The following is a 21,258-nucleotide window of genomic DNA, read 5'->3' as shown; positions in this document are numbered from 1 at the left end:
ATATTTAAAATAACTAAAAACCCTTATTAAAAGCCAAACATACACACAAACATAGCATGCATAAATTGTATAGGCCTGGGGAAAAGGAATATCTCAATTCCCCCACGCCTGACGACAGAGATGGGTTTTAAGGAGCTTACGAAAGGCGAGGAGGGGGGGGCAATTCTGATCTCTGGGGGGAGCTGGTTCCAGAGGGTCGGGGCTGCCACAGAGGGTCGCGGCTGCCACAGAGGGTCGCGGCTACCACACAGAAGGCTCTTCCCCTGGGTCCCGCCAAACAACATTGTTTACTCGATGGGACCCGGAGAAGGCCAACTCTGTGGGACCTAACTGGTCGCTGGGATTTGTGCGGCAGAAGGCAGTCTCGGAGATATTCTGGTCCAATACCATGAAGGGCTTTATAGGTCATAACCAACACTTGTGACCGGAAACTGATCGGCAACCAATGCAGACTGCGGAGTGTTGGTGTAATATGGGCATACTTAGGGAAGCCCATGATTGCTCTCGCAGCTGCATTCTGCACGATCTGAAGTTTCCGAGCACTTTTCAAAGGTAGCCCCATGTAGAGAGCATTACAGTAGTCGAGCTTCGAGGTGATGAGGGCATGAGTGACTGTGAGCAGTGACTCCCGGTCCAAATAGGGCCGCAACTGGTGCACCAGGCGAACCTGGGCAAACGCCCCCATCGCCACAGCTGAAAGATGTTTCTCTAATGTGAGCTGTGGATCGAGGACAACGCCAAAGTTGCGGACCCTCTCTGAGGAGGTCAATGATTCCCCCCATAGGGTGATGCACGGACAGATGGAATTGTCCCTGGGAGGCAAAACCCACAGCCACTCCGTCTTATCAGGGTTGAGTTTGAGTCTGTTGACACCCATCCAGACCCCAACAGCCTCCAGGCACCGGCACATCACATTCGTTGACTGGGCATGGGGTGGAGATGTACAACTGGGTATCATCTGCGTACTGATGATACCTCACCCCTTGCCCTTGCATGATCTCGCCCAGAGGTTTCATGTAGATATTAAATAGCAGGGGGAGAGGACCGATCCATGAGGCACCCATAAGGGTGAAGCCTAGAGGTCGACCTTTGAAAACCCCCCCCACTAACACCGACTGCGACCGACCGGAGAGGTGGGAGGGGAACTACTGGAGAACAGTGCCTCCCACTCCCAACCCCTCCAGCCGGCGCAGATGGATACCATGGTCAATGGTATCGACAGCCGCTGAGAGGTCGAGAAGCACCAGGACAGAGGATAAACCCCTGTCCCGGGTCCACCAGAGATCATCCATCAACGCGACCAAAGCAGTTTTCGTGCTGTAGCCGGGCCTAAATCCTGACTGCTGAGGGCCTAGATAATTGGCTTCTTCCATGGACCGCTGGAGCTGGAGCGCCAACACCTTCTCAACAACCTTCTCCATAAAGGGAAGGTTGGAGACTGGATGATAGTTGTTAAGAATGGCTGGGTCCAGGAAAGGCTTCTTGAGGAGGGGGCGCACAAGTGCTTCCTTGTAGGGATACGGAAAGGACCGCCTCCCCAAGAAGCATTGACAATCGCCTGGACCCAGCATCGTGTCACCTCCCTGCTGGCCGAGACCAGCCAGGAGGGACACGAATCCAGTAAGCAGGTAGCGGAACTCACAGTTCCAAAGGCCTTGTCCACTTCATCAGGTGCCACCAGATGAAACTCCACCCAGACAGATGGACAAGTACGGGCCCCAGTCACCTCGACTGACTCGTTGTCAGTCGACTCTGTTATCCAATTGGAGTCGAGGTCTGCCCGGATCCGAGCGATTTTATCAGCGAAAAACGTGTTAAAATCCTCGGCACTACTCTGGAAGGGCTCCCCAACTCCCCCCTGGTTAAGGAGGGAGCGGGTCACCCTAAACAGAGTGGCCGGGCGGGATTCCACTGATGCAATCAAGGTGGCATGATACATGCATCTTGCCGCATTGAGCACCACTTTGTAAGTCTTAATATAAGATCTTACAAGTGTTCGATCAGATTCGGACTTACTCTTCCTCCATCGCTTCTATTGACGTCTCTTCTGGCTTTTCAACTCCCGGAGCTCCTCGTTGAACCATGGAACTCTACGGGCTCTAGTGCCATGGAGAGGTCGCAATGGCGCAATCCAGTCAGGAGCCTCCGCTGCAGCCTTGTTCCAGGCCTCAGCAAGAGACTCTGCCGAACTGTGGACATGTGCATCTGGAATAACCCCAAGCGCCCTCTGAAAGCCCTCTAGGTCCATCAGGTGTCTGGGGCGGAACCAGCTAGTCGGTTCCGCCTCCCTGCGGGGAAGGATTGGAGGCAGGAAGTCAGGCCACAATAGAAAATGGTCTGATCATGACAAAGGCAACACTTCTAAGTCCCTTAGTCTCAGACCATTGCTCAATTCCTCAGAGAGGAATACCATGTCGGGTGCGTGTCACCCCTCGTGAGTCTACTACTTATGTATTTATTTATTTATTGGATTTGTATGCCGCCCATCTCCGCAGACTCAGAGCGGCTAACAACAATAATAAAAACAGCATGTAACAATGCAATACTAAAACAACTGAAAAACCCTTATTATAAAACCAAACATACATACAAACATACCATGCATAAAATTGTAAAGGACTAGGGGGAAAGAATATCTCAGCTCCCCCATGCCTGATGGCAGAGGTGGGTTTTAAGAAGCTTACAAAAGGCAAAGAGGGTTAGGGCAATTCTAATCTGTGGGGGGAGTTGGTTACAGAGGGCCGGGGCTGCCACAGAGAAGGCTCTCTCCCAGGTCCCGCCAAACGACATTGTTTAGTTGATGCGACCCGGGGAAGGTCCACTCTGTGGGACCTAACTGGTCGCTGGGATTCGTGCAGCAGAAGGCAGTCCCTGAGATAATCTGGTCGGGTGCCATGAAGGGCTTTATAGGTCATAACCAACACTTTGAATTGTGACCGGAAACTGATCGCCAACCAATGCAGACTGCGGAGTGTTGGTGTAACATGGGCATATTTGGGAAAGCCCATGATTGCTCTCGCAGCTGCATTCTGCACGATCTGAAGTTTCCGAACACTTTTCAAAGGTAGCCCCATGTAGAGAGCATTACAGTAGTCGAGCCTCGAGGTGATGAGGGCATGAGTGACTGTAAGCAGTGACTCCCGGTCCAAATAGGGCCGCAACTGGTGCACCAGGTGAACCTGGGCAAACACCCCCCTCACCACAGCTGAAAGATGTTTCTCTAATGTGAGCTGTAGATCGAGGAGGATGCCCAAGTTGCGGACCCTCTCTGAGGAGGTCAATGATTCCCCCCATAGGGTGATGGAGGGACAGATGGAATTGTCCCTGGGAGGCAAAACCCACAACCACTCCGTCTTATCAGGGTTGAGTTTGAGTCTGTTGACACCCATCCAGACCCCAACAGCCTCCAGGCATCGGCACATCACATCTACTGCTTCGTTGACTGGACATGGGGTGGAGATGTACAAATGGGTATCATCCGCATACTGATGATACTTCACCCCATGCCCTTGGATGATCTCGCCCAGTGGTTTCATGTAGATAATAAATAGCAGGGACCGACCCCTGAGGCACCCACAAGGGAGAAGCCTAGAGGTCGACCTCTGACCCCCCACTTACAGCAACTGCGACTGACTGGAGAGGTGGGAGGGGAACCCCTGGAGAACAGTGCCTCCCACTCCCAACTCCTCCAGCCGGTGCAGAAGGATACCATGGTCGATGGTATCGAAAGCCGCTGAGAGGTCGAGAAGCACCAGGACAGAGGATAAACCCCTGTCCCGGGCCCGCCAGAGATCATCCATCAGCGCGACCAAAGCAGTTTCCGTACTGTAGCTGGGCCTGATCCTGACTGCTGAGGGCCTAGATAATCAGCTTCTTCCAAGGACTGCTGGAGCACCACCACCTTCTCAACAACCTTCCCCATAAAGGGAAGGTTGGAGACTGGGCGATAGTTGTTGAGAATGGCTGGGTCCAGGGAAGGGTTCTTGAGAAGGGGGCGCACAAGTGCCTCCTTGTAGGGATCTGGAAAGGACCCCCTCCCCAAAGAAGCGTTGACGATCTCCTGGACCCAGCTCCGTGTCACCTGCCTACTGGCCGAAACCAAGAGACTCTGCTGAACTGTGGACGAGTGTATCTGGAATAACCCCAAGCGCCTTCTGAAAGCCTTCTGGATCCATCAGGCATCTGGGACGGAACAACCTAACTGGTTCCGCCTCCCTGCAGTGAAGGATTGGGGCCAGCAAGTCAAGCCGCAGCAGAAAATGTTCCGACCATGACAAAGGCAACATTTCTAAGCCCCTTAATCTCAGACCAGTACTCAGGTGCTCAGAGAGAAATACCATGACGGGTGCGTGCCCCCCCTCGTGAGTTGGACCCTGTACTACTTGGGTCAGGTCCATGGCTGTCATGGTGGCCATGAACTCTTGTGCCAGTCCAGAGGCTTCACCGAGCAACGGCAGGTTAAAGTCCCCCGAGACAATAAGTCTGGGGAACCCCACCGCCAACCCGGCTACCTCCTCGAGTAGCACAGGCAGGGCTTGTGAGACACAGCTGGGAGGCAGGTACGTGAGGAACAAGTCCACCTGAACCCCTAAGTCCAACGTCACCAGGAGGGACTCGCAACCCGCAATCTCTGGGGCAACGAGTCTACGTAGGCACAGGCTCTCCCTGGCTATAATAGCCACTCCTCCTCCCCTTCCCTGGGGTCGAGGCTGATGCCCTAGCTGAAACCCGGCTGGGAAAACTTCAGAGAGGGGAACTCCTCCCTCCGGGCCCAGCCAGGTTTCAGTTACACATGCCAGGTCGGCCTCCTCATCCAGGATCAAGTCCCGGATGAGGAGAGCTTTATTTACCACCGACCTGGCATTGAGTAGCAGCAGCTTGAGCCCAGGGCCAGAATTACACTTGTCACCAGTATTCTGGGTTGAACTCACGGAGGCAGAACAAGGGATCGTTATTAAACAGCGATCCCTCCTTCCCCTGGAATGGCTATCTCTTTGGTTCCCACCATATCTGCCTCTCCCCAGCAACACCAGAATATCCTGACCCTCTGCCACCCCAGAGATAGGTGCCCTCCCCCCTCCTGCCTCTCCAGCGAAAGGTAGGCCAATATATTATTTACATCATTCCCATTCATCTCACCCACATTGTAACCCCACCCATCCCACCCATACCAATCATTCACTCCATACATACTACACTCACCCCAACTATCCATCATTTTTTAAAAAAAACCCAATAATTTAGTTAAAATATAAATTAGTTAATAATTAAGAGTACTAATTATTAAAACACCAATAAAACTGAATAAAAATAGAAAATATAGAGTATACAAAATATAGGTAATAATGCAGTAATTCAGTTCATTAAAATAAATCCGGTCAGCAGCAAGTAATAAAAGTGCCAAGTTCTCAAAGTGCCAAGTTCTCAGAGGGCAGAATCAAAGGTTATTCAGAGTCAAGGATCATTCAATATCCCTCCCCACCCCAGAAAAGGGAGGGGGGGTGTCCATGTCCAGGGTATACTGCCCATCCAGCTGCATCACATGTTCATCATTCTCATACTTGGGTCAGGTCCATGGCTGTCATGGTGACCATGAACTCCTGCGCTAGCCCAGAGGTTTCGCCGAGTGATGGTAGGTTAAGGTCCCCCAAGACAATAATAATAATAATAATAATAATAATTTATTAGATTTGTATGCCGCCCCTCTCCGAAGTCTGGGGAACCCCACCGCCAGCCCCGCTACCTCCTCGAGCAGCACAGGCAGGGCTGTTGACACGCAGCTGGGAGGCAGGTACTTGAGTAACAAGCCCACCTGAACCCCTAAGTCCAACTTCACCAGGAGGGACTCACAACCCGCAATCTCTGGAGGAACGAGTCTATGCAGGCAAAGGCTCTCCCTGGCTATTATAGCCACTCCTCCCCCACTTCCCTGGGGTCGAGGCTGATGCCCTAGCTGAAACCTGGCTGGGCAAATTTCAGAGAGAGGAACTCTCAGCAGCCTGAGCCCGGGGATAGAATTACACTCATCACCAGTACCCTGGGTTGAGCTCATGGAGCTGGCACCAGGGATCGCTATTAAGCAGCGATCCCTCCTTCCCGTGGAATGGCTAGCTCCATGGCTCCTGCCATATCTGCCTCTCCCCAGCAAGACCTGAATATTCTGACCCTCAGCCACCCCAGAGATAGGTGCCCCCTTTCCTCCTGCCTCTCCATTGTCAGGTGGGCCAAATATATCATTCATACCATTCCCATCTACATCCACCTCATCCATACCATAATCCCACCCACCCCACCCCACCCCACCCATCCCTCCCATACCAATCATTCATTCCAAACATATCATTACACCCACCCCAATTATCCATCAATTAAAAGACCCCCCAATAATTTAATAAAAATGGATTAAATTAATATAATTTAAACACTAATAAGAATAAGTTTATATATATATATATATATATATATATATATATATATATTTGTTTTCGTAAATTTTCACGGGTATATGTATGTAGATTGTTCTGAGTTCGGGTTTTGCCCTGTGTAATATTTTGCATGTTTATGCGACAAGCTTGGAAACTTCAGCCTGATGATGGTGAATGATATTTCACCGAAACGTCGCATAAACATGCAAAATATTACACAGGGCAAAACCCGAACTCAGAACAATCTACATATATATATATATATATATATATATATATATATATATATATATATATATATATATATATATATAATATAAAACTAAAGGATATAGATAAATTAGTTAATTAGATAGGATTACACTTGATACTGCACACACACACACACAGAGGCATACACATATATGTACATATACATATGCATATACATATACAGTATCTTCCAGAGTAACTAGTTTAACTGAAATTTTAATTGTTTTTCTGCACATATGAACATTTCAAATTTTAAAAAGGTAGTAATAATAATATAACAGCAATAGCAATAATCTGTCAATTCATGTGACTCTGCTCTATAGTTTGATAGGATAGAAAACAGTTTGTTTATATCTGCCCTAAAAAGTATATGAGACTCACATGTAATACATTTAATATTTATGTATGTGGCTCCTTAACAACAATTGCTGTACAATTAAAAATGTTCCTTCTTTATCAGGAGAAATTAGTGTATGCATACCAAGGCGTATAATGTGCACAGTAATGTAGATGTTTTTCCTAAGTTCACTGCTTCCCAAATCCTGTAAAGAATCAGAACAATCAAAAATTACCATAGATTTTTTTTACGGATTATTGATATAAACAATTTAAAAATTGTGAGTTACTTCTGCCTAGCATACTGTACAGCAGTCAAGAAAAAATATGGGGTGTGTGTGTGTGTGTATATATATATATATATGTGAATGATGAGGCAGCAGCCATCTCGATCACCAGAACATAGCTCACCACTTAGCTTTCGTTAGCGTGCTGCTAACTTCGTCAGAGTATTAAAATGCCAAAAAAATGGGCAAAAAAATTGCAAGAGCAGACATGTACCACTATAGAAAGTAACAACGATAATGGGGGGGGGAAAGTAATACCAAACACCTCCGAAATATTGCCTCGTAACTCCACCTCCTCCCTTGGGGAGGGAAAGAGGCAACAGACACGAGTAAAAGCGGTAGATCCCCCTTTAGCAAGCATGAGCAAGCCCACAATTAGGCTTGCCGCAGAGGGGAGGGAAGGGTGTGGCCCTATGACGCAGGCAATGAGCAGACTGAATAATGCTTTATAAAGGTGATTGTCTCCCATGGCATTTTAATACTCTGACGAAGTTAGCAGCACGCTAACGAAAGCTAAGTGGTTTTATTAAAGTTTCTATGTTCCGGTGATCGAGATGGACACAATATTTGTACATTTTAATGGTTCTGAGAAATATTAGTAAAAATGTTAGTGATATAACCATCTTTTTGGAGGTCTTCAACCTTCAAATCTGCATAAAGTCAAGATTTCCAGTTAGAGAATTTGGAATGACTATTTCTAGGAGAAATTACTTCTTGCAGAAATAGGTCTCATTGTGCAGTTATGGTTGCAATGCTGAGTATCAAAGGCTAATTAGTTGTAGTTTTACTATGGTGCTGCCATGGTGTCACGCAGCTTTTTGAAAGTAGATGGCGTCCTAGTTGATCAGATGTGAATAATCACAATGTGAGTGATATTAAACCATAAATATGATTCTATCCATGAAAACAAATCCCATTCAGATTATTCTTAAAACCTAATTAGAAATGTTTTCACAAAGTCCAACTGAAATGTTGAACACCATGTTTCATATTGGAAAACAATACTTTAATTCTGAACTAAAATACATTTCAGAAGCAAATATCAAAGCTATCCTTGTGCCTATCATATATTTAAATATAAAATTGCTCTACTTGTTAGATACTGGACCAAATGAACAATTAAGTTGTTTATTATTATTATTGTTGTTGTTGTTTGTTGTTATTATCATCATTATCATCATCATTATATTGCTTTGTTTTTATAAACTTCTTAGATATCAGTCTGAAGCATCACTATTGCATACACTCTAGTCATGTATAGGATTACTGAATAAGGAATAAAAAACTAATTAAAACACAGGAAATAAGGACAAATATATATAAAGCAACTCACCACAAAAAGAGAGCAATATCTTTCTGGCTTCTCTGGACATTTTGGCAAACCATTCCGATTTAATTTTAAAAAAAATCTCTCACTGTAAGATAAATATTATAATTGGAACAGATAAAATTATCTGTCACAGCAATGTGAAAAAAACAACCCACCCCTATTCAGTATTTGGATAAATAATATTTTATCACTGTTTCCAAAGCAATCTTTTCCAAAATTCTAGAACGAGGTTGCAAAACAAGCCATTTTTTTAAAAAAATGACCAGAGTAACTTGGATACTTTTGCTACAAGGTCGGGTGTCGGCAACCCTTGACTCCAGAGCCACATGTGGCTCTTTGACCCGTCTCCTGCAGCTCCCTGCCAACCCAGTCACAAACATCTCCATAGAACCGTGTGGCTGAAGCACTCCTAGTGTTTTCTCCCCACTGCCTGAAACAGGCTGCTTTTTCTGATTCCATGTCAAAGGTCCCCTTTGGGTCAGTTCAGGCAGGAGAGGTATGGAGAGGAGCAGCCACTGCTGTCAGATACAGGGTGGGCAGGCTCTCCTGTGCAGCACAGGCAAGCAGGATTCTATACAATGTGGCCTCTATTCACCTTGCTGTGCAGTGTCAGCAGCGGGAGGAGGAGTCGGCATCCCAGCCATGATCTCTGACCAAGAAGGTATCATAGCCTTCAAGTGGAAGTCAGGGACAAAGAGGTTCACCTCTCTCTATGATTTCTGGCCATCATTTGAGATCTGACAGAGTTGGTACTATCTGGTTCCTGTTGCTTTAGCAACACAACTAGTACAACTCAAAAAGCAATATTTATTTATTTAACAAAGGGAGGGAGGGGGAGAAAGAGAAGGGAGGGAAGGGGAAAGGAAAGAAGGGAGAGAAAGGAGGGAGGGAAGGAGGGAGGAATGGAGGGAGGAAGGGAAGAATAATGGTATAAGAATAAAGAGTAATGGTCTGAGACTAAGGGGCTTAGAAGGGTCTGACCATGCCTTTGTCATGGTCAGACCATTTTCTATTGCGACTTGACTTCCTAGCTCCAATCCTTCCCTGCAGGGAGGCGCAACCGACTAGGTGGATCCGCCCCAGATGCCTGATGGACCCAGAGGGCTTTCAGAGGGCGCTTGGGGTTATTCCAGATGCACTCATCCACAGTTCGGCAGAGTCTCTTGCTGAGGCCTGGAACAAGGCTGCAGCAGAGGCTCTTGACCGAATTGTGCCGTTGCGATCTCTCCTCGGCACTAGACCTCAGAGAGCTCCATGGTTCAACGAGGAGCTCCGGGAGTTGAAATGCCAGAAGAGACGTCTAGAGAAGCTATGGAGGAAGAGTAAGTCTGAATCAGATCGAACACTTATAAGAGCTCATATTAAGACTTACAAAGTGGTGCTCAAGGTGACAAGATGTGCGTATCATGCCGCCTTGATTGCATCAGCGGAATCCCGCCCGGCCGCTCTGTTTAGGTTGACCTGCTCCCTTCTTAACCAGGGGGGAGTTGGGGACCCCTTCCAGAGTAGTGCCGATGATTTTAACACGTTTTTCGCTAATTGGATAACAGATTGTAATTGGATAACAGAGTCGACTGACGAGTCAGTCGAGGTGACTGGGGCCCGTACTTGTCCATCTGTCTGGGTGGAGTTTGATCTGGTGACACCTGATGAAGTGGACAAGGCCATTGGAGCTGTGAGTTCCGTTACCTGCTTACTGGATTCGTGTCCCTCCTGGCTGGTCTCGGCCAGCAGGGAGGTGACATGGAGCTGGGTCCAGGAGATTGTCAACACTTCTTTGGGGAGGGGGTGCTTTCCGGATCCCTACAAGGAAGCACTTGAGTGCCCCCTCCTCAAGAAGCCTTCCCTGGACCCAGTCATTCTTAACAACTATCGGCCAGTCTCCAACCTTCCCTTTATGGGGAAGGTTGTTGAGAAGGTGATGGCGCTCCAGCTCCAGCGGTCCTTAGAAGAAGCCGATTATCTAGGCCCTCAACAGTCAGGATTCAGGCCCGGCTACAGCACGAAAACTGCTTTGGTCACGTTGATGGATGATCTCTGGCGGCCCCGGGACAGGGGTTTATCCTCTGTCCTGGTGCTTCTCGACCACTCAGCGGTTTTTGATATCATCAACCATGGTATCCTTCTGCGCCGGCTGAAGGGGTTGGAAGTGGGAGGCACTGTTCTTTAGTGGTTCTCCTCCTACCTCTCCGGTCATTCCTAATCGGTGTTAGTGGGGGGGTCAGAGGTCAAACTCTAAGTTTCTCCCTTGTGTGGTGCCTCAGAGGTCGGGCCTCTCCCCTCTGCTATTTAACATCTACGTGAAACCACTGGGTGAGATCATCCAAGGGCATGGGATGAGGTATCATCCATACACGGATGATACCCAGTTATACATCTCCACCCCATGTACAGTCAACAAAGCAGTGGATGTGATGTGCCGGGGTCTGGATGGGTGTCAACAGACTCAAACTCAACCCTGATAAGACAGAGTGGCTGTCGATTTTGCCTCCCAGGGACAATTCCATCTGTCCATACATTAACTTGGGGGGGCAATCATTGACCTCCTCAGAAAGGGTCCGAAACTTGGTCGTCCTCCTCGATCCACAGCTCACATTAGAGAAACATCTTTCAGCTGTGGCGAGGGGGGTGTTTGCCCAGGTTCACCTGGTGCACCAGTTGCGGCCCTATTTGGACCGGGAGTCACTGCTCACAGTCACTCCTGCCCTCATTACCACGAGACTCGACTACTGTAATGCTCTCTACATGGGGCTACCTTTGAAAAGTGTTCGGAAACTACAGATCATGCAGAATACAGCTGCGAGAGCAATCATGGGCTTCCCTAAATATGCCCATGTTACACCAACACTCCGCAGTCTGCATTGGTTGTTGATCAGCTTCCCGTCACAATTCAAAGCCCTTCATGGCATCGGACCAGAATATCTCTGGGACGCACGAATCCCAGCGACCGGTTAGATCCCACAGAGTTGGCCTTCTCCGGGTCCCGTCGACTAAACAATGTTGTTTGGCAGGACCCAGGGGAAGAGCCTTCTCTGTGGTGGCCCCGACCCTCTGGAACTAGCTCCCCCCAGAGATCAGAATTGCCCCCACCCTTCTCGCCTTTCATAAGCTCCTCAAAACCCACCTCTGTCATCAGGCATGGGGGAATTGAGATATTCCTTTCCCCCTAGGCCTATACTATTTATGCATGGTGTATATGGTTGGTTTTAATAAGGGTTTTAGTTATTTTAAATATTAGATTTGTCATACACTGTTTTATTATTGTTGTTAGCCGCCCTGAGTCTATGGAGAGGGGTGGCATACAAATCTGATAAATAAATAAATAAATAAGAAGAAAAGAAGGAAGGAGAGAAAGAAGGGAGAGAGGAAGGAAGAAGAGAAAGAATGGAGGGAGGGAGGGAGAGAGAGAGGGAAAGAGAAGTAGGAAGGAAGAAAGGGAGGGAAAGAGAGGGAGGGAAGAAGGAAGAAATGAGAAAATAATGGAGGGAGAGAATCAAAGAGAGGAAAAAGAGAAATAATTGAGACAGAGAAGGGGGAGAGAAGGAGTGGGAGAAATAAATGAGAGGGAAACAAATGAGAGAGGGAGGGAGAGAGATGAGGGAGGAGGGCAGGGTAGAGGAAGACAGAGAGATGAAATGGGAGAAAGAGAGATGAGAGAGAGAGAGAGCAAAACATGAGGGAAGGAAAGAGGGAGAGACAAGAGAAGGAGAGGGAAAAAGAGAGATGAGAGGGAGAAAGAGAAGGAGAGAGAGAGAGACAAGGAGAGACATAATTGTTTCCCATAGAAAACAGTGCGAGCCACAAAATCTGTGTAGGCATGGCTGGGGGCATCTTGTGACTGGGTGGGAGTGAGTGATGTCAAGTTGGCCATGTCCACTCAGGGTTTGTTGCTCGCACTGTTTTCTTTTCTGTGGGAAACAGGTCCACATGGCTCTTTAAGGTTGTAGACCAGGGGTGGGGGGGCACTGTTCTAGTAGCAAATATGTAGCTGCGCATGCATGCATACAACCAGTTACCGGCAAAATTCAGGTGATTTTCCACTGAAATCTCGCTCATGCGAGAACACTCGAGTGAGATTTCAGTTGCTGTTTCAGAATCAGTGCAGGGCAGCCAAAAGTCTCTCTTGCGAGCAGCGAGGACTTGGCGGGGAACCTTTTGTAATGGGGGCAAGGGGGCAGCTGGAAGTCAGCTGGAAGTCAGCTGGAAGTCTTTTACCTGTGCAGGCAGGGGGTTGGGGGAAGGAGGAGGGAAGAGCTCGCTCAACAGAGGGGCTCTTCTACTCCCCTCATTTACTCTCTGAGCAACAGCAGCCATTTTTTGTCAATTTTTGGCTTTTTTTACTTCTGCACACGGAGCTGCCAGTGAGAAAAATCCTTCCCTTCCTGCAGGATTTCTTCCCGCTGGTAGCTCCCGAACGGAACGGCTTTGGCCATGACTCTGTGCATGCGTAGGAAATTGATGGGTGCATGTATGTGCACGCCCCTACCTGCCCCGTGCCCCCCCTTCTGAGCGTTTCAGTAGGGCTGCAAATGGCTGCCCTTTACTGGTCCCATCCATTATTTTGTAATCAGGTTACTGGTAAAAAAAATACATGCCTTCTTAGTCCAAATCAATAACAAATTGTAGTTGTATAATAAGGAGGAGGAGGAGAAGTGACAAACAAAAATAAACTTATAGAGCAAAATCAAATAGCGGAAAAGATTAAAAGAGCCAAACAACACTACTTTGAACATGCTACCGTGTTTCCCCGAAAGTAAGACAGTCTCTTACTTTCTTTTTACCCCCAAAAGCCCCACTACGTCTTACTTTCGGGGTATGTCTTACATTGGAAAAAAATTGAAAGGGTCGCGTTCCCGAAGGCATCTCCCCAGAGTCCAGAAGGGCAGCCGCGGGACAGGAGCCTCGTGAGCCCTTTTCCAAGTTCAACCTCAGGGCTCCAAGCGGCGTGCACGCGTGGAGCCACAGACGCATGTCAGGGAAGTGTGTGTCTGGAGGGGAGGAGCCGCTCTGCGCAGTTGGGCAGCCCCACCTGCCTGCCGGAAAGGAGGCGGGCGAAGGAGGGCGCAGCTCCGGCCGCTCGCCTCGGAGCTGGTCAGCCTCGCTGGCCGCTTGCAGCCGAGCCTCGGCAGGACTCGGTTGCTGGGACGAGCGCCTTCGCTGCAAGCCGCCGCCCGCTCGGCTCGCTTCGGACCAGCGCCATCCTTTACTTTGCCAAGCCGGGGAAGAGGCGGTGGCGCCGCGGCAAGGCGAAGGTGAGGGGCGCGCGGGGAGCTTGGAAGCGACGTCATCGGGCTCCCCCCCCCGGCAATACCCCGAAAGTAAGACATATGTCTTACTTTCAGGGTACGGCTTATATTAGCCGACCCCCCTGAAACCCCCGATACGTCTTACAATCGGGGGTGTCTTACTATCGGGGAAACAGGGTAATAAGCCAGGAAGATGGCTTGCATGTAAGTTAAGAAAACATAGACAATCCAAAATAATTAAAGAGTTAGTAGATGAAAATGGAACGATAAAATATAATATAGATGAGAAAGCAAAAATAGTACAAGAATTTTATAAATAATTATACAAGAAAGAGGACATCAAAGAGGATGAGATTTTTAATTATCTAGAATCTTTAGATTTACCAAAATTAACGGAAGAACAACAGGAAAGTTTGGATAGTCCAATTACAATCGAGGAACTACAAATAACTATTAAAAAGCAAAAAAATAATAAAGCAACTGGGCCTGATGCTATACCAGCAGAATGGTATAAAATAGACAGTGAAGTAATAAGGAATAATATGTTGGAAATTTTTAAAGAAAGTACAATGGATGGCAAAATACCTAAATCCTGGTCAGAATCTTTTATAACATTAATTCATAAATCTGGAACCGACAAAGAAAAGATAAAAAATTATAGACCTATATCATTATCAAATGTAGATTACAAAATATTTACTTCTATCTATGCAGTGAGACTTAAAAAGGTTTTGGATGAGAAAATACATTAAGACCAAAATGGGTTCCTGCCAGGGAGACAAATAAAAAATAATCTTAGAATGATCATCAATACATTAGAATATTATGAACAACATTTTGGAAAACCAGTATCACTGATGTTCCTCGACGCCAAAAAAGCTTTTGATAATGTAAATTGGACTTTTATAATAATGCAACTAAATAAAATGAGATTTGGCACAAAATTTATAAATCTAATTGACACAATATATTCAAAACAAATTACAAGAATTATATTAAATAATGAACAATTAGAAAAATTTGAAATATCTAAGGGAGTTAGACAAGGCTGTCCAATTTCACCTTTATTGTTTATTTTATCATTGGAAGTCTTGTTGAAAAAGTAAGAGCAGATAAAAAAATAAGGGGCTTGACCATTGGAAAAGAAATATATAAAGTTCAAGCCTTTGCAGATGATTTGACTTTTATTATAGAGGATCCTACCACAGCAGTTCCAACGTTGATATAAACGATAGAACAATATGGTAAAGTCGCAGGGTTAAAAATAAATAGAAGTAAAACACAATTTATAGTTAATAATAGGACAGAAGTTCAAGAAAGAAAATTAGAAAGTATTACAGGTATGAAAATAGTTAAGAAAGTTAAATGCTTGGTGTTGTGGTTCAGCCTGAGCCAGATCAAAGACCAGCTGCGTCTCTGCTGGCTCCATGCCCGGGGGAGGCTGAGAGTGGAGAGGAGAGTTCTTTGCAGTCAGACAGTGCAGACAGCAGTCACAAAAGTGAAGGTGATGAAAGGCCTGGGAGCCGTGGGGAAGGGCTATCTCAAGCAAGTAGCTGTGATTCCCTGGAGTCCCTGGATAATGACGCACAAGCTATCATTAGTATGCGGCAGAGATGCATAGCTCAAAGGAGAAATCAACTGCATAGATATTATCAGCGTTGAATGAGGAACACCAGGGGGTTGGGTGTGGTCCTCATTAGCAGGGAAGGGTTTATAAAGCATGAGAACCATTCCGGCAGTGTGGAGTGTTATCAAAGGGGAGTTGGTGTTATCTGCATTTTCTCTCAGCGGTTTTGTTCCTGGCTCGTGGCCCAGCAGCCTTGAAGATTGGTGGGAAGTGTGTCTCTGTTGGCTCAACAGCCTCGTCTGGCATTAAGGATCCTGTGTTTCTGTATGAACAATTGCCTTCGTGTATCTATTTGGAGTTCCAGTGTTTTCCTGATCTGTAAGGACATTTTCTGTTGGCTTCTTTTCTCTTTACCATTATAAGACTGCGTTTGGATTCAACCGGTGTGTCTAGCTTATCTTTTTGGGTTGGTCATAGCTTCCGGAGTGACCCAGACAGAACACTTGGGAATATGGATTACATCAAAAACTATATCTTTAAAAAATGATAACTATATGAAATTAATTGAAGAAATTAAAAAAGACAGAAATATGGAACAATTTAAAACTATCTTTTTTGGGGAGAATTGCTACGATTAAGATGAATGTTTTACTTCAGATTTTATTTTTGTTTCAGGTTATACCAATAAATCCAGGGGGGAAATTTTTCAAAAATTGAATGACAATAATTAGGAAATTTTTATGGCAAAGGGAAAAAGCAAGAATAAAGATAACTGTTTTAGAAGATATTAAGGAAAGAGGAGGATTTGCATTACCAAATTGGAAGTTATATTATCAGGCAGCCGCCTTGACATGGATTAAAGATTGGATAACGTTAGAGGATAAAAGAACATTAAATTTAGAAGGTCATGATCTTATGCTTGGCTGGCATGCCTTTATTTGGTATGATAAAGATAAAGTACATACATATTTTAAAAGACATACAATAAGAAAATATTTACTGGAAGTTTGGAAAGATGTTAAGAAAAATCACTTTTTAACTATTCCAGAATGGATATCTCCTTTAGAGGCAATAACTCACCCCAAATCATTACAGGAAAAGAAAATAATAAAATATAAGGAATTATTAGATGATCAAATGAAATTAAAATCAAGATACAAATTACAGGAAGAAGGGATTAAAATAGATTGGTGGCAATATATCCAGATCCAGTCTAGATTTCAAAGCGACAGTAAGATATACATTTTTAAGAAGAGTAAGAACTTTTTAGGTAATCTATTAACTACAAACCAGACTAAATTAATAGAGAAAGCATATAAATATATGATTGGATACAAATACATAGATTTGACTTTAAAGGACAATATGATAAGCTGCTGTAAAAATATAGGTAGAGAAATTGATATAGAGACATGGGAAAATGTTTGGATCTCAAATTGGAAAATGACAAAATCGGTTTCATTAAAAGAAAATCAAATTAAGATGTTCTACAGATGGCATCTCCTGCCAAACAGAATTGCTAAAATGTTCCCAAATACATCCCCACTCTGGTGGAATTGTAAGAAAGAAATAGGTTCATATTATCATCAATGGTGGATTTGTAGTAAAGTTAAGCTGTATTGGAAAATGATAGAAAGAATAATAAAATAAATAGTAAAGCAAGAGATAGAAAAAAACCCCGGAATTTTATCTACTGGGCATAACTAAACAAAAATACAAGAAAGATATTTTTCATTTAGTAATTCATATTTTGACTGCGGCCAGGATAGTATATGCGCAAAATTGGAAAGGGGAAAATATTCCCAAAGAGGAAGAGGTCCTTAAGAAAATATTAGATTGCGCAGAGATGGATATGATGACAAGACGGTTAAATAACCAAGAGGAATCAGAATTTTATGTGATTTGGAATAAGGTGTATATATGGATAAACAAAAAGAAAAATTAAATGCAAAATTTATGTGAGAATTGTAGATGTATTGCAATGACTTACCTTCTTTTTTATGTTGTTTATATATGAAGTTTTTTTAAAATATAAGGTTGAATAAAATTTATTATTTTCATTTAAATTAATATGTGAACTTAAGGTATTAACAATGTATTCTTTTTTCTGTAAAGAAACTTGACTTCTATGATAAGAGGGGGAATTGCATCCCCAATTTCATGTTAAATGTTTGCTTGTTTGTTTGTTAGTTAGTTTTTATGAAAAATCAATAAAGTTTATAAAAAAAAAATTACTTGATTTTTTTTGTAGATTTGAGTTTAGATATTTCTTCGAATTTACCTATTTGATTTTTTGACATATTTTTAGTTATTATCTTGGTTTTGTCTTTGTTTATATTTAATTCAGCCACAGTACCAAATCTCTCCATTTCTTTGATCAGGGTAGGAAAATCCAAATAATTTATCATAAATGTCGCAATTAGCCCAAATAATAATAATTCCTTTTAGTAAGTAGATTAAAAAATTAGAAATTAAAAAGAAGAAAAAAAGAGAGAGAGAGAGAAAGAAAAAAAGGGGGGAGGAAAAGCAAAACCCTTTTTTCCCTCTTCTTCAATGTATTTCTTTTACTCTGAAATCAATTAAATCAGCAGACCCCATTTGTCACTGTAAACCCAGTGGAATCTTCTTGCCCTACTCTAATTTATATCACTGTAAACCCAGTGGAATCATCATGCCGTATTCTAAAAAAACCAACTGTGAGCCCAATAAGATCCTCATACCCTACACTAATTTTGTCACTGTAAATCCAGTGGAATCTGAAAACCTATTATAATCATCAGTAAAAACTGCTCCGTTTTGTTGGTCAAAATATCAAGTAATAATCTCATACCCTATTTTAATATAAATCACTGTAACCCCAGTAGAGACAGCATATCCTCTTTATTTATATCACTCTAATTTATAACTCTCTATAAATTCATAAAAAGTTATAAAGTCCACCTATCTTACTTAAATTCTGTAATTCAATAACTTCCATAATCAATACTTCCCACTATCATTAATAACTTTCTTTAAAATTAAAAATCATCTAATATAATCATTATTTTCCATCTTCTTAATTCTCTATTCCAGTAAAACATAATTCATCCATATATAAAATTCTAATCTTTGCTTATTTTATAATTAAACCTTCATACCTATAAAATTTCTTCTCAGTCCTTTCCCCCTCACCTCTCTCCAATTAATATCAGAAATAACAAAACTATTAATATCCAAAATAATCATAACCATTTTCAATTTTCATTGTTCTGTTTCCATTATTCTATTATTGTTCTATTATTCCATTTTTTCATTATTTACCCCAAGAATATATCATAACATATCTTAGATATAAAGTTCAATTAATACTCTTGTACCTTACTCATTAATTCCCCTTCCAAATTTCATTCATATCCCCCAATCTATGTTCAATCTCTTCTCAGTATAATTTCCCTATATTAAATTCCAAATAACTTTAAAACTCATCCTTTAATTCATATAAATCCCACTCATCATTTAAAAAAAAAGTAATTCTTCTAATTTATAATTTTATAATAATCTCAATCTTCTTCCTCTTCAGAAATTCTGCTGTCATCCATATTTTCTCATTTGCAATTTTATTCCAAATTACAAAGGCTCTTTCTGGTAATAATATCTATTATATAATTGCCCTCAAATTCTTCTTCTCATGTTTAATTTGTTCCAATTATTTTTTGCCAACTCTGTGCCCTTATCTCTATCAGCCAGTTCTGATACTTCTTCTCACAAAAGTTCTTGTTGCAAACAAATGTTGTTAGCTTCCTCCATTCTCAAAGGTAAACAGATAACAAACACATTCTAATCTCATGACCAGGAGAGATAAAATCCACGAGGCCAGCATCTGCTAAACACATGAAATGAAATTATCCTTGTAATGACTCCTCTAACCAGTAGATGGCAAGCTCTCATTTCTCTGTGATGCTAGCATTTCTAGTTCCATATTTAATTCCATGTTTGATTCTTCTGTTGCACAATAAAAAACCCAACTTCTTAAAGGGGAAAAAAGAAAAAAAAAAGCCTAAATAATCCAAATAGTCCAAATTCAGGATCTTTAAATCTGCTTTCTTTTAAATACTCCAATCTTGGGCAATATGCAAATACCGAAGCATCCGCTATTCACCACATCGCCAAATAGCCGCTTCCTCTCCCATTTCCGTCAGTTAGCTCCATTGAAAAAAACAAAACATTCCCAATCCTTTTTCGGCTGAGATCACTCACCAGCACACTGCTTAATTTTTCCTTCACCTCGCCATCACTTAAAAGGTCCTCTTCCCAGGTGTTACCTCTCGGCTTCAATCCCTGCATTGTGTTGTCTCTGGGGCTGGTGCCGAATCAGGCAAAGCAGCCTGGCCGGCTTCGCACCACCACTGGCACGAGACTAGGCCGGTATGTCTGGTGGGGTATGCCGACCACACACCAGACCTCCAGTAGCATCTCCTGCATCACCTCCCCTTCAAGGAATCAGGTCTGGTTTAAAAGAACCAGAACCCCCGGACAGTGGGGATTCGGGGTCCCACCAAGGAACAGGGGGACCTCTGTGCTGTCACGCTGAGTATTGACAGCCCCAGAGACATTCAGAGACATTCAGAGTTACTCAGTAATTAAATAGTTAACAGTGTGTGTGTTTTATTAACTCCACCTATTATGATGTAAAATCCTGCCCCATCATTAATGCATCACATCCGTCCTCCAGAGGTTCTCCATATTGTATTGTTCTGTTCTTTGTTAGCTGCCATGATGTGAAGACGCATTTTATATGCCTTTCATGGCTTACTTTATTTTTCTACTTTTATAATAAAAATAAACCTTGTTTGAAAGCAAATTCTCTTTTTTAATCCATCACCTCCACAAATGATTTATTATAGTTCATACGGACTGTAATATATCGCATATTTCTGACATGGCAGCAGAGGTCGGTTTGTAATAATAAATCTAAAAGCAATTATACTTTGTAATTATTTTCTCAGTCCTTTATTGATCAAATGTCAAGTGATCAGATAGATGATTTGCTGGCTCTTATAAATAATTCCAAGGAGAAAAGAATTCCAATGATGGAAGAACAAATCTCTCATGAGACAAAGAATCCAGCAGATGAAGAAACCTTCATTACAAGAGAAGAGCTGACCCAAGAGAGACAGCAACAAACCGTGAGTGCCGATACTCTTTCAAATGTTGAAAGCCAGCAAGTGATTTATGATGCACAAACAATAAAAACTTTAGAAACTCCAAGCCAGCCAATTTATGACCCAAGTAATTTAGAAAAAGCTGTAATGATCCCCTCTGAGTCAGCCAGCCAGGCAATCTCCGAAAGCAGTGCGTTTTACCCAATATGGCCCCTCGCTAAAGGCAAAGCAGAAACGAAAGCATTGCGAAGACAGAGAGTCTCTTAGAAGTTCCACTGGTAGCCTGGATTCAATAAATGATATTGACAGAATAAATAACGTGATAGCCCATCTAGAACAGACCCTCCAGGACACCCAGGCATATTCTGCAGATTTCCATGATAATAGGGGAACTATTTTAAATGAGAAGGAGATGCTGGTCTCTAATGCTTGCTTGGATGATATTTATAAATACAGGAAACAATTAAATAGATTGAGAGAAATTCAAATGAATCTTTTAGAGAGAGAGTTTGGAACGTTTTCTATCCAGCAGCAAGAAAAGCAGGAAATTGAAACTCATCATGCCACGAACACAAAGAGATTTCAGAAAATCTCAAAAGTTATCCTGCAGCACCATCTGGTGGCCAAACAAAAACTTTGCGGTCTGGCCAAAGGGATTTTTCTGAAAAATTTAA

The 21,258-nt window shown here is 43.4% G+C and overlaps 1 protein-coding gene across 1 annotated transcript in view; it reads right to left on the bottom strand.

The window, feature by feature from the left end:
- DOCK4 (dedicator of cytokinesis 4) overlaps positions 1–21,258 on the bottom strand; it is an 826,344-nt gene that overhangs the window by 644,605 nt on the left and 160,481 nt on the right. Inside the window, exons 10-11 of the mRNA XM_070755516.1 lie at positions 8,634–8,715; positions 7,159–7,219 (exon numbers count right to left, since the gene is read on the bottom strand). Coding sequence (XP_070611617.1) covers positions 7,159–7,219; positions 8,634–8,715 — 143 coding nt within the window. The remainder of the gene's footprint in view (positions 1–7,158; positions 7,220–8,633; positions 8,716–21,258) is intronic.

This window comes from Erythrolamprus reginae, chromosome 6 (genome assembly GCF_031021105.1).
Source record: "Erythrolamprus reginae isolate rEryReg1 chromosome 6, rEryReg1.hap1, whole genome shotgun sequence".
In the NCBI taxonomy this organism is placed as follows: Eukaryota; Metazoa; Chordata; class Lepidosauria; order Squamata; family Dipsadidae; genus Erythrolamprus; species Erythrolamprus reginae.
The sequence above is the reverse complement of the archived record's forward strand: the minus strand, read 5'-3'. Positions and strand labels throughout refer to the sequence as shown.